Source organism: Hippocampus comes, unplaced genomic scaffold (assembly GCF_001891065.2).
Source record: "Hippocampus comes isolate QL1 unplaced genomic scaffold, H_comes_QL1_v1.1 scaffold110, whole genome shotgun sequence".
NCBI classification, from domain to species: Eukaryota; Metazoa; Chordata; class Actinopteri; order Syngnathiformes; family Syngnathidae; genus Hippocampus; species Hippocampus comes.
Genome location: NW_017805498.1, coordinates 1,448,960 through 1,463,350, shown reverse-complemented (window position 1 = coordinate 1,463,350; position 14,391 = coordinate 1,448,960). Strand labels below are relative to the sequence as shown.

Sequence of the window (14,391 nt, the reverse complement as noted above, 5' to 3'; positions counted from 1 at the left end):
GTGAATGAGATTGGCGTGGCTCTGGCAAAGTAGAGAAGAGTGTTGAAAAAGATTTCAAAGACGAGCAGTGTACACAATAGGAATGGCGATGAGGTGATGAATTCGCCATAAAGTCCAAATTAAAGTATGTCACCACTAATGGGAGTCAAAAGCAATTCAACAAGTCACTTCATAAAATAATTAGGACACCAAAATCAAATAGACGGCCCGTAGCAAAACATATACACTACAACATAGAATTACAAGATCATGATTCCAATTGACATTCTTCAAACTGAGCCCAAAATCCCATTCACAAACCGGAGCTGAAAACTGGCGATGGTGATTGGTGCTCTGAAAGCTGTGAGTCACTCTGTGTGTGTGTGTGTGTGTGTGTGTGTGTGTGTGTCAGAGAGGGAGAGGAAGAGAAAGGGACACTCACTGATGTCACAATCTAAATGACGGTGGAGCAGTAGGACCCAGGGTTGCAGCAACAACAGCAGTAAGGCGGTGAGCAGGCCTAAGGGAGGAGCCTGAATATAAACCAAACAAGCCTCCACACCCTGCAGTCAAAGGAAGTTCCTCTGCATTCTTTCCATACATGCGCACACACACACGCACACATAGCAAAGAAAGCTGCGAGTACTCTGCGGGCTGAGTAAGTGTTTGCAGAGTGACTGGGTGTTATTTCTGCTGTTTTCACCAAAGCTGACTTAGATGAACCCCTCTTCGTGTTCCTCAGTAGTAGGGGGTGTGGTGGGCCTGCTGGAGGCCTGCTGGAGGACTGGAGACCAGAATCTCATCATCACCCAGGCCCTGCCAGGTGTTGTATTTCTTAATTCATCCTCTTTGTCACGTCACGTCACTTTCGTTCCCTCCTTCTAATCATAGCTCAAGCTGAATGCGTGGCTTCTGCTATCGCTTGTGACTGCCCTTTTTTTGCACTCTCACTATGTCATTGCATTGCAGTTTGATACGTCTACAAAAACAACTTCCAGTCTCTAACTGTAAAAGTGCTTCACATGCAGCCTCACAATAAATTCCCCAAGTGTGTTGTGTTATGTTATTATCATGTAATACATTCACAGTGTTGTGTCGTTATCATGGAATACACTCACAGGACATTCATTTGGTACATTTGAAATGAGCGCCAATACACTCTCAAAGATCTTGCTTTTAACAAGAGAGATAAGGCCCAAATTTGTGTTTGTGTGTATTACTGCAGTTGTTGCAGTGGTACACATTTGCATTGCATCACACTGAGATGTTCTGCTGATACTTGGGCCTTTTCATGAAGCTAAATAAGATCATCAATAAACCATAACCACCTGAAGGTGGACAAAATACTGTATCAATAATGTGATTGCCATATAGGGATGGTGCATTTCCACCCAGGTATGTCATTTATGGTCAATGAATTGAGTATTAATCGCTGTATTCTCCTCAATGCATATCTAAACAACCAATGTCTCGTTTATTATTATTATCTTGGAACACATATTTCCAAAGGGAGGAAATTTACAAAATGTTGTCAGTCCGTCATTGGTCAGGGGCCTGGGCGCCTGTCCGTCAACCTCAGTCCGTCATTTTTCAAGCCGAACCAAATTGTAAACGTCTGCTGGTCAGTACATCAAGTTACTTTAACCGCACTTTCGTCATTGCTTCTGTCCTCTGCAAATTTCCGTGGTCCATCAGTATACGCCCCCGCCCCCAGAAAACCCCAAAACAAAACACTTCATAGTCCAACAGAAAAAAACTCTGATGTGATTAAAATGGTAAATGGAGTGCACGAGGGCCGGCCCGGTGTTCCAGTGGTTAGCGCGTCGACCTCACAGTGCAGAGGTCGTGGGTTCGATTCCGGCTCCGGCCCCCCTGTGTGGAGTTTGCATGTTCTCCGCGGGCCTGCGTGGGTTTTCTCCGGGTACTCCGGTTTCCTCCCACATTCCAAAAACATGCATGGCAGGCTGATTGAACACTAAATTGTCCCTCTTGGTTGAGTGTGTGTGCGTGTGGTTGTTCGTGTCTGTGTGCCCTGCGATTGGCTGGCAACCGGTTCAGGGTGTCCCCCGTGTACTGCCGGAAGACGGCTGGGATAGGCTCCAGCACCCCCCGCGACCCTTGTGAGGATGAAGCGGCTCGGAAAATGGATGGATGGATGGATGAAGTGCACTATATATCAGGGCATCTGCGTCATACAGTGGTTGTCCACAAAGCTTCACACACACACACACACACATGACACTACATTTAACATTCACGTCACATGCCACTCTCTTGAATGCTGCAGCAAATCAAAACATTTTTTGTTAATCTTACAAGGTAAAGGTGGGTGCACTATTTCAAATCACCATCTGCCAACCAACCACCAAATTACTGCCATCGAGTTCCTGGGTCCTTCAACCACCAGTAAGAAGTAAAAACAATAGACATTTATTTGTTGGTCATAAGGCTGTGATGAACCAGAAAGTCATGTGCACTGTCTGTTTTTTTTTTTTTTTTTTTTTTTAAATGTGCAGCCTGTCGAGCAAAGTCATGATTAAAAAAACAACACAAAGTCTGAAAGTGCTCTTGTTTTCCTCCCTCAATTCTTCCACCTCACCCGAAAGAAAATAGCTGGCTATCGACACCACGAGAACTACATTAGGGTCTTTGTCTGAATCCGAATTCCACCAAGACAGTGTGGGGTTGGAGAGAGTCACAACACCAATAATGCTCTGTAGGACATTAATTCCACATCAACAAGGAGGCTCATGTGCACAACATTGAATAATTTAAGGAGCACAAGAATATAATCTCTCTCTCAATGGGAAAATAACAAAATCTTTGTTGTTGCTGTTTTTATATTTCCAAAGAGTTTTCACGGGTTCTTTCAAAATGTGATTGGTAAATCAAGCAATTTGGTGAAAGAAGCAATCTGGCACATCTATGTTTTAAGACTGCTGTTGCTCATTTCGCCACATTCTTCTTCTTCTCAGTGCCATCATGAGTAAGGCAGGATGTGACGACGATGGAGGAAGCATCTTTGAGGTGCACCCTGAGAAGTCACCAAGTGACAAGGCCACGGCTACTACGGCAACAGGGCCGGGATGGACAAAGGTTAGCTGCCCTTGTTGTGTGTCGGAGCGGGTTGAGCCACTGGTTCTGGTGAAACTTGGTGAGAAGGTCCGTCCTGAGACCAAAAGATGGCTCATCAAATTGATTGGAACTCCACAGAAAGAAGGAGGTGAGATACTTCATGCACTCAGTGAATTTGTACACAGAAACATGACATTTCATCTGAAGTGCACCCTCATTTTTTTGTATAGTAGTGTGTGTGTGTGTGTGTGTGTGTGTGTGTGTGTGTGTGTGTGTGTGTGTGTGTGTGTGTGTGTGTGTACTTTTATAGAGAGCAGATGCTGGACTATTTATACCCAACGCACTGAGTGACCCAGCACGTTGGGTCAAGATTTTGGTCCAACATCGGATAACAACTAACCAGAAAGATGAATGAAAGCTAGCAAGGGATTAATGACCATGTTATCAGTACCTCACACAACAATGGAACAGCCAACTGACCAGGTCTTCCCCCCCAACCCCTCTGTCCAAAATAAGTGGCCCACTGAGCCGTCCAGCCGCCACTCATGTTTTCTGAGAATGCTTCAGCTCTTCAGCCGCCCAAATCCAATTTTCAACCCAAGTTGCTGTGTCAAAAGAATGGACCCAAATGTGGGTAAAAGTAACCCAATCTGCTGAAAATCCAAAGCTACCCAATGAGTGGGTTAGGGAACAACCCAGCATTTTTTAGTGAGCAAGGTTTGAAAAAGTACATGACTCAGCATGAGACTTGGCTTTTAGTTGGACTGTTTTTGTGCTTTCTACTGTCTTTGTTATTTATTTAGTGTTTTATTATTTGTTGTTGTATGAATTATTTTTGCTCCACTGGTTGTTTTAAAGTGCTCTCTTAATACAGTTGAGTTGAGTTGAGTAAGTTACAAGTCAAACCCGACACACAGGTCAAACACCAAGAATCTACATTGACGTGGGACCAGAAGGAAAGAATATATTTCATTTGATATGTTTGTCTTTAAACATGCTGGAAGGAGCCTGTAATTGTCTCCCAGTCATTTTGAAGTCATGGGGCCTGAAGTCCTGTTTTTTTTTTTAACTCTTTTTTTTTTTAATAGGACCCCAAATTCTCACACTCTTCGATTGAACATCTGACCTTTTGTGCATGTGTGTGTGTGTGTGTGTGTGTGTGTGTGTGTGTGTGTGTGTGTGTGTGTGTGTGTGAGGTTTGCTTGTTCATTTTTCTGCTAATACAACAAAATGCATTTTCCCTGTTTTCCCCCTTGAACCAAAAATGTGTCAGGTTCGCTCCAGCCAGTTCCCTTTCATCAGCGGGCCCTGGGCACGACAGGCTCACTGCTCACTGCTACTCATGGATAGGATAAATGCCCAAAAAAATAAAGTGTCACGTGCACAAATGTTCTCTGCGTGTGCAATGTGAGTTCAAGACAAAAATAAAATAAAGACTCATGCACATGCACAACATGACAGGTCATTTTCCCTCAGGTGGATGTTACGGCAAAAATGTTAAGTAAAATCAAGACTTCTAATAAGAAAAGGTTCATATTTTTTTCAGTGAAATAATTAACTCCATTTTGTTCTTGTTCTTTACCCTTTGGGGCAAAATAAGAGTGTAGATAACTCCTCCACTTCCCCAGGTGCAGCATTGCTGGCCCATCCAGGTGAAGATGCCACTGGTGACATCATCATGGTCTCCGCCCCACGGTGCACATTGTTACAAGCCACTGAGGAGTTGGGCCTGTGCAAGACGTATAACACTGGGGAAATGGAGACGTTCTCGTACGACGACAGAGACAACTTTCGACATTCAGGTAAACAAGTAGAATGATGGAGGAAAGAATGAAGAAAAAAATAAGTGACAGAAAGAACAAGGAGACATCTGACACGCTTAGTGATAAAATTGTGAGTAAATGCTCAAATTGGAAAATCGATTTCAGTCAAAAATAAAAGAGCAAAAATGAAATGATGTAAAAAAAAAACACAAAAGAACTTTGATTATATTTAATGGGTTTCAAATGTCTGGTACTTTACGGTTGTCAAAAGAAAATGTTAACGATAAACAAGCCCCAAAAATCGTATTATTTTGTTGAACGTGTTAAGATAAACAAATGCAAGTGAATGAGAAGTCAATCAAATTATTCTTAAACATTCATTCTCCTTTGAAGCATCTGGAGTCTTTAAAATTAAATGTCTCATGATTGACAGGTGTGCTTCAAGCTTTTTGGGTTGACTTGGATTTTCGGCTTTCAAGTTTTTGTGGAAATGGTTTTCTGCTTCATGTGAACTTGAGTGCGCGAAGATATCTTTTCAGCGTAGTCGGATACTTCACAATTAGAGGTTTTATTGCATGTTGTCGAACGGACCTTTTCCGTCCCTGTTTGACAGACAACATAGAGATCTTCCTGACGCTTGCTGAGAGACAGTACATCATCAAGTATGAGCTGGAGGGTCTGCGTGCGCGGAGGGATGTGAGGATACCTGGTCTGGCTGACAACTACACCCTACAACACCGAGACAACATCTGTGAGTCCTACAGGAGGATGGAATAGAAATCATGGTTGACAAGAAACAGGATTTCTTTGTCTCTTTCAAACACAGCAATTGCTTCATGTTCAATCGTGCCTGGATTCTACTTTGTGTCACAACAGAACACATTTTATTGATTTGAATGTCGGGCAATACATATGACCCTTAAATAACTTCATCGTATTTCATAAAATTACGTGACCCCCCCACCCCCGAAAAACAAAAACAAAAAAAAAAAGCCATTATTGATTTTTAACTGTCATGACAGGTATGTTATTTTTTGCTGTCAAATCCCAGCCAGGGTTAAGCTACATAATGCATTCCTATGCATTGCTGATCTCAGCCGTTGTTGGCTTCTCACGTTTGATCACGAAAACGCTTCCCTCAGCATCTCTGTCAGAGCGTACTGTATGTTACTGCTTACTGTATGTCATGGTAATGGCTTGGTTACTGCGTGGTTCAGGACCTTCCCTCCAAGTGTTGTTTTGATGAAATGTGTAATCCCGAGTGGTTTTGCAGGGCAGAAGATGACCTCCGCTGGCGTGGTTGTGGAGACGTTCCCCCTACATAACAGGGCAAGACTGAAAGAGCTCAGTAAATCCTGGTACTCTGGGAACCAGCTGTCACAACCACTGGGTAAGTGAATGTGCATGACTGACATACCCACACCGTTGGATTATTTTGTGTGTGTGTACGTGTGCGTGTGTGTGCGTGTGTGTGTGTGTGTGTGTGTGTGTGTGTGTGTGTGTGTGTGTGTGTGTGTGTGTGTGTGTGTGCAATCTAAAGCTACATGAACCATGTTTGGTGATATTTTGCACTAATGTTTACTAGAAGATGTATTTAGTCCCTTATGCATCCTAGTAATGACCTTAAGGTCACACGTGGCTGAAAGTTTTCTTCCACGTGGTCTAGAAGTTATTGCTGATTTCTTTTTAGGAGGAATCATTTGAAGTAGTCTGCCTCCCGTGCTTAGCTCATCACTGCAACCCCAAGACTTCATAAGTGGCCAAGTGGAATCCATTCCCCCACTTATGAGATCACAATGAGGGGACGCATTGCCTTGCAGAAGATGGCTGTCCTGAGTGGGAACACAGAGGGTTTTTGAAAAATCATCTTTGGTGATGTCTCAGTGGTTACAACTTAACAGGAGGTACATTACTGTTGTTAATTTTGGAGTGACCTAAGACTGCATTGCATCATAGTTTGGTTTGTTGTGCACTGCGGTGCTGCACCACAACAAACAACATCACCAATAAACATCCATCCATTAATATCTCAATCAAACTAATTGAGCATTATAATAAAAAATTGGAAGGCCCGATTGGATTTTGCAAAGAATTTTACAGAAATGAATCACAAATTTTTATGGACCGATGAGACCAAGATGAACCTCTACCAAAATGATGGAAAGGTCAAAGTCGGGTGAAAGAAAGGATGTGCGTCTTATGATCCAAAACAAACGAGCTTGTCTGTGAAGCATGATGGAGGTCATGTCATGGCTTGGGCTTGCATGGCCTCTTCTCAAATGGACCCACGAGTCTCTTTGTTGATGTAACTCATGATGGCCGTAGCGGAATGAATTCTGAAGTCGACCAAACTGTTTTGTCTGGCAATTTACCCAAAAATGCATCCAAACTAATCGGGAGAAGCTTCATCATGCAACCAGACACTGGTACAAAACACTCTGCCAACACAACAAAGGACTTCATCAGGGGGGGAAAGTGGAAGGTCTTAGACTGGCCATGTCAATCACGGGACCATAACCCAAAAGATCAGCGGTGGGCAATTAATTTTGCAAAGGGGCTACATGAAAAATGGGAACGCTTGCCCAGGGCCAAGCCAACACGGTAACCTCAAACTTGTCTATATTATTTTTGATGTATTTTGAAAAAAGCATATTGTTTTGTTTCAATAAATTCCCATGTGTAGCTATGGTATGCTTTGGTATTCATTTGGAAAGTACGTCATTCTAATTATTAATTATAAATGGTCATTAAATTACATCTTTAACACTGTAAAAATTATAACGATAATATTGTGCACCAACCGCCAAACTCCCATCTATCTTTAGACAAGTACCAAGCATAACATTATTGACAGTGATGAATCATGATTTAGTGCTGATTTATAATACACCATGCAGGATATGAAATTGCAGATTTGCATAGAATGCTATCAGGCCCTGTGACTGACTGGCAACCAGCTCAGGGTGTAGGCTGCCTTCCGCCCAAAGTCAGCTGGGATAGGCTCCAGCACCCTCTGCGACCCTGTTCAGGATAAGGGTTTTGTTGAAAATGGATGGATGGATGGATGGATATTATCAGGCCAGATCTTCTTGGCCCTCTTCATGTGCAGGAAATAAGAATGTTGCTAGCAGTCGGACCACTGCTGTCATTTTTGCTAGTCTCTTTTTTTGGAAAAATTGTTGCTAGAAGGGTTAGGAAAGTCGCTTTTGCAGCTTTTGCTTGTTACCGCCTTTGTACAAGAAAAAACAACTTTCAAAATAAAAGCACCACATAGTTTTACTTTGACTTCAGGGTCACTGTGGGGGTGGGTCAAAGGCTGTGGATGAGTCGGGTGTGGCCCCCGGGCCGTACTTTGGCCGGGTCTGCAATAGAGCCTGCGTTTGACCTTCTGAGGAAGGCGCTGAAGGAGGAAACCCCCACAAACAAGAAACTGAAAGAGGCTGCAGTGAAGGCCTGGAAAATTTCCAACGAGTTGATTCCAATAATTTTGCTCACTTCAAAAGTGGGTGGCTTCATGCAAAAGATGCTCTGTTCTGAGCTATTTAACACATCTAGACGTCAATGCCGTGAAACAAAAGCTGGAATGCTGAACTTTAGTGTGATAGCCATCTTTTGATCGGAAACCCACATGTCTTCGGTATACAGTGATCCCTCGCTCTAACGTGGTTCACTTTCCGTGGCTTTGCTGTTTCACGGAATTTTTTTAGTGCAGTTTTTTTTTTTAATGCTTTTAAACAGTGAATTGCGTTCTGCATCCTGATTGGATAAGGCACTGACCGATGTGAACAGTCCAACCTCGTACTGACTACTGGTATTAAAAATATTATTTTACAGTTCAGTATTTCCAAAAACTATAATAGTTATTTGTTGAAAATGTTTGTTTTTTTGTGCTTGGGCCTGAAAACAGGTTTTAGTCTTTGGTTTCATTGTATACGTAGTTCAGTATTGTATAATAACTGTAAAAAATAAAGCTCACTACTTCACGGATTTCACCTATCACTGGTTCTTTTTGGAACGTAACCCCCGCGATAAACGAGGGATTACTGTGCTGTACAACAAAAACAACGGAATTGACCTTGCCGTTCCGATACTTTTGGAGGGGAACCGTATCTGCTTTGTCTGTGCCCGTATGTACTTCATATCATCTCTTCTGTATTTCACTGTCAGATTCGGTCAATGCGTATTTTGGGAGCACGGTGGGATTCTACTTCAGCTTCCTTGATTTCTACACTTGGTCTCTGTTGCCACCGGCTATTCTGGGCCTTTGCATCACATACTTCTCCAGTAAGTATGTGCAACACTTTTGTTTATCATTACCGGTATTCAATGTTGAGATAGACACACAAGACTCACCTCATTGTTATTGTTATGTAAATGAAGTTGAAATGAAAGAAGTACAATTGTAAATAAATAGGGCATTTTCCAAAATGATTTCAGTCACAATGTTGTCTTATGATCATGTTTTTAAAATTATAACTGCCAAACAATATCATTCGTACATTTTACCCGACCTTTTAGAAAATATACACACCAGCAGAGTGAGCCCAGTAAGAAGACCATTAAATTAATCACGTGTAGTGGAGATAAAAGCATGAATACGCTTGTCCTAGTCTGCTTGGAGCATGCAACTCTTCAGTCTGAATGTTTTTCAGCTGGTAAAAGGCCGAATTCGTGATTGATTTGATATGATTATTGAAAGTCACGTCTGAGTGTTACGGCACCCAAAGATTTGGGATTTGGTCTTTTGGACTGCAGGTGTTTAGAACAGCAATCCTCTTTTCGTTATTGCCGAAAACAATAACATCGGTTTTGTTTTGGTTTAGCTGAAGGAAATTTTGATTCATCCAGTTGTGAATTTTCTCCAGACAATAAGTTGATCAAACTGCTGTCATTTGAGGGGCTTAGATATAGCCGTGTGTCATCTGGATGACTGCGATAGCTAACATTGGCGTTCTGAAGCATTTGACCCAAAGGTGACATATACAGACTAACCCCGAAGAAGTCCAAGAGCTGAGGGACCCCGACAGGTCATGGCCATTCACTCTGATTCAAAACTTCCAATGGTAACAAAGTAACAAATTTCCTTGAAGTAGGACCTGAACCATTTTAAGACGGTTCCACTTAATCACACCCAAATTACAGTAGGACCTTGGTTGTCATTTTCGCCAGTCTCTTTTTCGGAAATATCGTTGCTAGAGGGGTTGGAAAAAAATAGCTAAATATGACAAAACGTTGCTTAGTAGGCAACACTTCAGTCACAAGTCATAGCGCTTGCTTGCTACTTTGCTTGTGCTAGCGTCCACACATGCACTTAAATGGGCATATTCTCCCTTTCGCACTAAAGTTCCTTGCGTGCCTTTTTTACTCACTTTCAAGCAAGGACATGATCCCGTGTAGTCTTCTGACACACCCACTTGAAAAGTGACGCAGCCACCGAATTCTGAGGATGCCTGCAAGGCCCGCACATGTGAAGTTTTCCTAAAACGTGAATTCCAGGGCTCTATTTGGAATATATTTCACACTTTACATGTGAAATTGACTTACGGATCTTCCATAGTGATGTACGCGGCTCATTTGCATGTGTATTTTTATTCTGTATTTAATGAGCCTAATAAAAGTACTTTAACCAGACGACAGCGCTCATGACTGAATGTATATTTGGAACTGTCCCATTAGTTGAGAAGCGAATGAGCTGGCTGTTGTTGAAGCGCTGCCTTGCAACGCTTTCCGCCGTGCACGCGGGAAACACTTCTACGGATTTCACGACTGGCATATGTCAATTTAAAACAAATGACTCCAAATTTAAATCACCATTGCCGCCCATTATACTGACTGCATTTGTTGAGAGCGGCGCTTTCAGACACACTCCAAGGCACCACCACCACGAGTCAGGAGCTGCTCGGTCACAAGGCCGTCACCAGCACCCCACATGTGACTTTGACTTCATGGTCTAATGTATTTGCGACATTTAAGGTGTTTCGTGTTGTTCTCAGGTGAGGTTCAGAAGGAAGCGGTGGAGGCAGTGGCCGGCTCACAGGCCGAGATCCACGAGGAGGACGCCGGACTCACCGCGAGTGGTCACATGATCCAGGCTGTGTTCAGCATGCTCTGGTCCACCGTGTTCATGGAGCTGTGGAAGCGTCGCAGTTCCTCCCAGTCCTACCGCTGGGGGACCCTTCACCTCGCCGAGCGCTTTGCGGAGCCTCGACCCGGTTTCCATGGCCATCTTGGGATGAACCCTGTCACTGGTCGTATGGAGCCTCTGTTTCCTGAATGGCAGAGGGATCTGCGGATGGCACTGGTCTCTATCCCGGTGGTTGGACTGTTTTTGGGTATGACTTGTCTTGATGCCTGATTGGCGTGAACGTTTTCAAAATGCTTCTTCAATTAGTTACTCTCTTTTTTGATTATGGTTGCTAAGTTACTGTATGTCAAAGCCTGACAGATGGGAACAAAATTACAGAAGAGGATGTGTGACTCATTCAGGACAGACGGCCTAGCGCTGAAGTTTCACATGTGTGTGCAGGGATGGTGGTCCTTGGCATGCTGTGTTTCTACTGGGGGGAGAACCAAGTGATGTGGCTTCACGACGGATGGGACTCAATGGTGTCCCAGACGTTACTCTACGCACCTTCTGTGCTTCACATTGTCTACACGAATATGCTGGCCACGGTTTACAAAAGAGTGGCCCAGTCTTTGACTGAATTTGGTGAGTGAGCAGCAAGGCTTTTGAACTGAATTTTGCAACTTATTCTTGCCCTCTATAACCATTTTTTTCAAACAATAAAGAGATGTTCACCCCTCATGTGTCCTTTCAGAGAACCACAGAGAAGAGTCTGCATTCCAGAACCACCTGACAGCAAAAGTGTTGGTGGTGAGTCTCCACCTTTTTCAAAGACATAATTACATCATCCAACTGTCAGATGACTCAGCTGTCCGCCCCCCCCCCCGCCCCCACCCCCTGTTTCATCAGTTCACATTCTTCAACTACTTTGCAGTCCTCTTCCACATTGCATTCGTCAAGCAGGATGTGCCGTTGCTTCGTAAGGTGACAGCTGATCCCCACATTACAACACTCACCAGCCGCATCTGTACAACAAATGAGAAGCCTTCCTGAAAAAAAATGCAAACTGAAATATGGAATTTAAAAAAAAATGTCTAGTGGCCCCAAATGAAACATTTCTGTCTATGTGCAGCGCCTGGCATCTTTGCTGATCGTGACCCAGTTGGTGAACCAGGTGACAGAAGTGGTGGTACCTTTCCTTGTGGATCACTTCATTAGTGCCCCCCACAGGACGGAAACTGAAGATGACCCAGAGGAAGACAAATTTAGGAATCAAATCACCCTGCCAGTGTTCCCTGTGAGTGAACATTTTCAATCAGAAACAATGTTGATGGCATTTTGAGGCGCAAACTATTGAAAAGGGACATCAACTATCATGAAAACTTCACTTGTTGACTTGCCGAGTGTGTGAAATTGACCCAAAAACGATTGGGGGTAGTGGGGTGCCAGTCTGAAACCCACATCCCCCATAAGTGAGACGCCCCTGCTATCATGTCAAAGTCATAAGGTAAGCAGAACTGCAGTGCGTTCTGTTGGTATCTGATAACCGACACATAACCGATGTGAGAACTTACATACTTGATGTCTCTGTGGATTTGTCTATCAGATTTAGTCTTGGGGGTGTGAAGGCATAATGTGGACTCATGCACAGGAAAGTAGGCAAGGAGTCTTTGACAACTTTATGTTTCCCACCAGGGCCTATTTGCCGAATACATTGAGCTCCTGGTTCAGTTTGGCTATCTGAGTCTTTTCTCGTGCGTCTACCCTCTGACGGCCGTGCTGCTGCTCATCAACAACGTAATGGAGATCCGCTCCGACGCCTACAAGATCTGCAAACTCTTCCGCAAGCCGTTCTCCGCCCCCGCGGCCAACATGGGTGTATGGCAGGTCAGCACATCAGGCAACGGGCGTAATTGTGACGAAGAAAACTGGTGTCATTGTCTTGTCCTCCAGATTGCGTTTGAGATCCTGAGTTTCGTCGCGGTGGTGTCTAACTGCTGGCTGTTGACACTGTCTCCACAATTGCAAAGGATGCATCATGAGGGCCAGATGAGCAACACCGACATCGTGCTGATGGCCATTTTGGCTGAGGTAGAAGGGCTCCTCATGCAGAGGCTAGGCTCGCTAGTATCCGATCTGAGACTACATATGAAAGTCCAGATGGGCAAAAAAATTCCGATCAGGGTCAGATTTGTCTGCATTTTGAACCTAGCTATAGAGACGCATGACTTGGCTTTGCACACTTACCGAAATCTTTTGGGCTAATTGTTTGGATTAATTAAAAATGACAGTTATCTGACAGAACTAACAAATCCTATGTATTTTTCATAAAGGCAGATTTATGTATTCAGCATTTATAAATCCATTGTGTTAACGAAAGTATATATTCATTATGAATTACTGCGGTGCATTTGGAATACTTGGAGGTTGACTTTATCCGATATAAACAACCCGCATGGTTTATGTACCGTTGAAATACTTTCCGTTTTGACGTGATTCATTTTCCCGAGTGCATGCTCAACTGATGTTTTCAAATGTTTTTGCAGCATGTTCTCATCGTAGTCAAGGTGATTGTGGCAGCCCTGATTCCAGACGAACCAGAGTGGGTCCGAAAAAAGAGGGCCCACATGCAGTACACGTCCATGCAGGCTTTACGACAGCAGGTCAGCACAATTGCGGTCCATTCCCTGTTACTTCAAGACAAATGATACAACATTAAAATCTAAAATTCTCATGAGAGGTTCGGCATATCATCTCCAATCAAGAAATGCCGTCATGGACATCATTACAGATTGTCTTCTGACCGAAGACCAAACGTGGGGCTGCTGTCATACAGGACAGTCACCTGGAAAAAATACCTATTGCTAATGTTCGGCCATGATGTTTCTCGATGATATGACTCTGAAAATAGAGGTACTCTGTATAAAATTTCCATTAATCCGAAATGCCATTTTGTGAAACCTCTTCAATTTGAGATGGGCGTCTTCATTTCAATCACATCTTAATTGTCTTATTTTAAATGTTATCATGGTGTTGCATAAAGACAAAAATCAACGTTGATTGTCTTGAATGTTGCTTTTTAGCTTTTCGAGGTTTAGTTTTAGCTTGTAAAATGTATTCTTGCTTTCTCTTTCAGAACCTCCCTTCTGAGGAATCCTGAATCTGTGAAGCAATGGATCAGCTGGACCCAAAACGAACAATTTTTGAGCTTCAATAGTCCGATGCTGTGCCTGCATACTCATCATCCATAGTTTTTAAAGGTGCCATTTTATACTTTGGAGACAAATCACGTTATTTATTTTATTCAATTAAAAAAAAAAAAAAAAAAGATTTTATTACAAATTCACAACAGTAAAATGTTATACCCCAGTCTTAGATGAAGAAAAAGCTATTCAGAGTGAATTTAAAAACATCCTTCAGACTTTAAATATGGCTGATGGTGATGAGTTTAGACTAAATAAATAAAATAAATTATTTATTTAGTTTAGACTAAATAAATAAATAAATTTT

General features: G+C 42.9%; 1 protein-coding gene across 4 annotated transcripts; it reads left to right on the top strand.

Moving 5' to 3' along the window:
- Positions 1 to 508: 508 nt before the first annotated feature.
- ano10b (anoctamin 10b) lies at positions 509 to 14,347 on the top strand. Of its 4 annotated transcripts, none has more exons than XM_019876955.1 (17): positions 509 to 637; positions 725 to 802; positions 1,515 to 1,586; positions 2,955 to 3,202; positions 4,683 to 4,856; positions 5,431 to 5,568; positions 6,091 to 6,207; positions 8,985 to 9,101; positions 10,811 to 11,149; positions 11,344 to 11,526; positions 11,636 to 11,691; positions 11,791 to 11,865; positions 12,014 to 12,178; positions 12,577 to 12,768; positions 12,835 to 12,972; positions 13,428 to 13,544; positions 14,018 to 14,347. In XM_019876955.1, the coding sequence occupies exons 4-17, from the start codon at positions 2,962 to 2,964 to the stop codon at positions 14,039 to 14,041; spliced, it is 2,076 nt and encodes a 691-aa protein (XP_019732514.1). In that variant the 5' UTR covers positions 509 to 637; positions 725 to 802; positions 1,515 to 1,586; positions 2,955 to 2,961; the 3' UTR covers positions 14,042 to 14,347. The 4 variants fall into 4 exon arrangements, with proteins under 4 accessions (XP_019732514.1, XP_019732513.1, XP_019732515.1 ...); XM_019876954.1 differs by having other exon boundaries at positions 722 to 802; XM_019876956.1 differs by lacking the exon at positions 1,515 to 1,586 and having other exon boundaries at positions 722 to 802.
- The last annotated feature ends 44 nt before the right edge of the window (positions 14,348 to 14,391 follow it).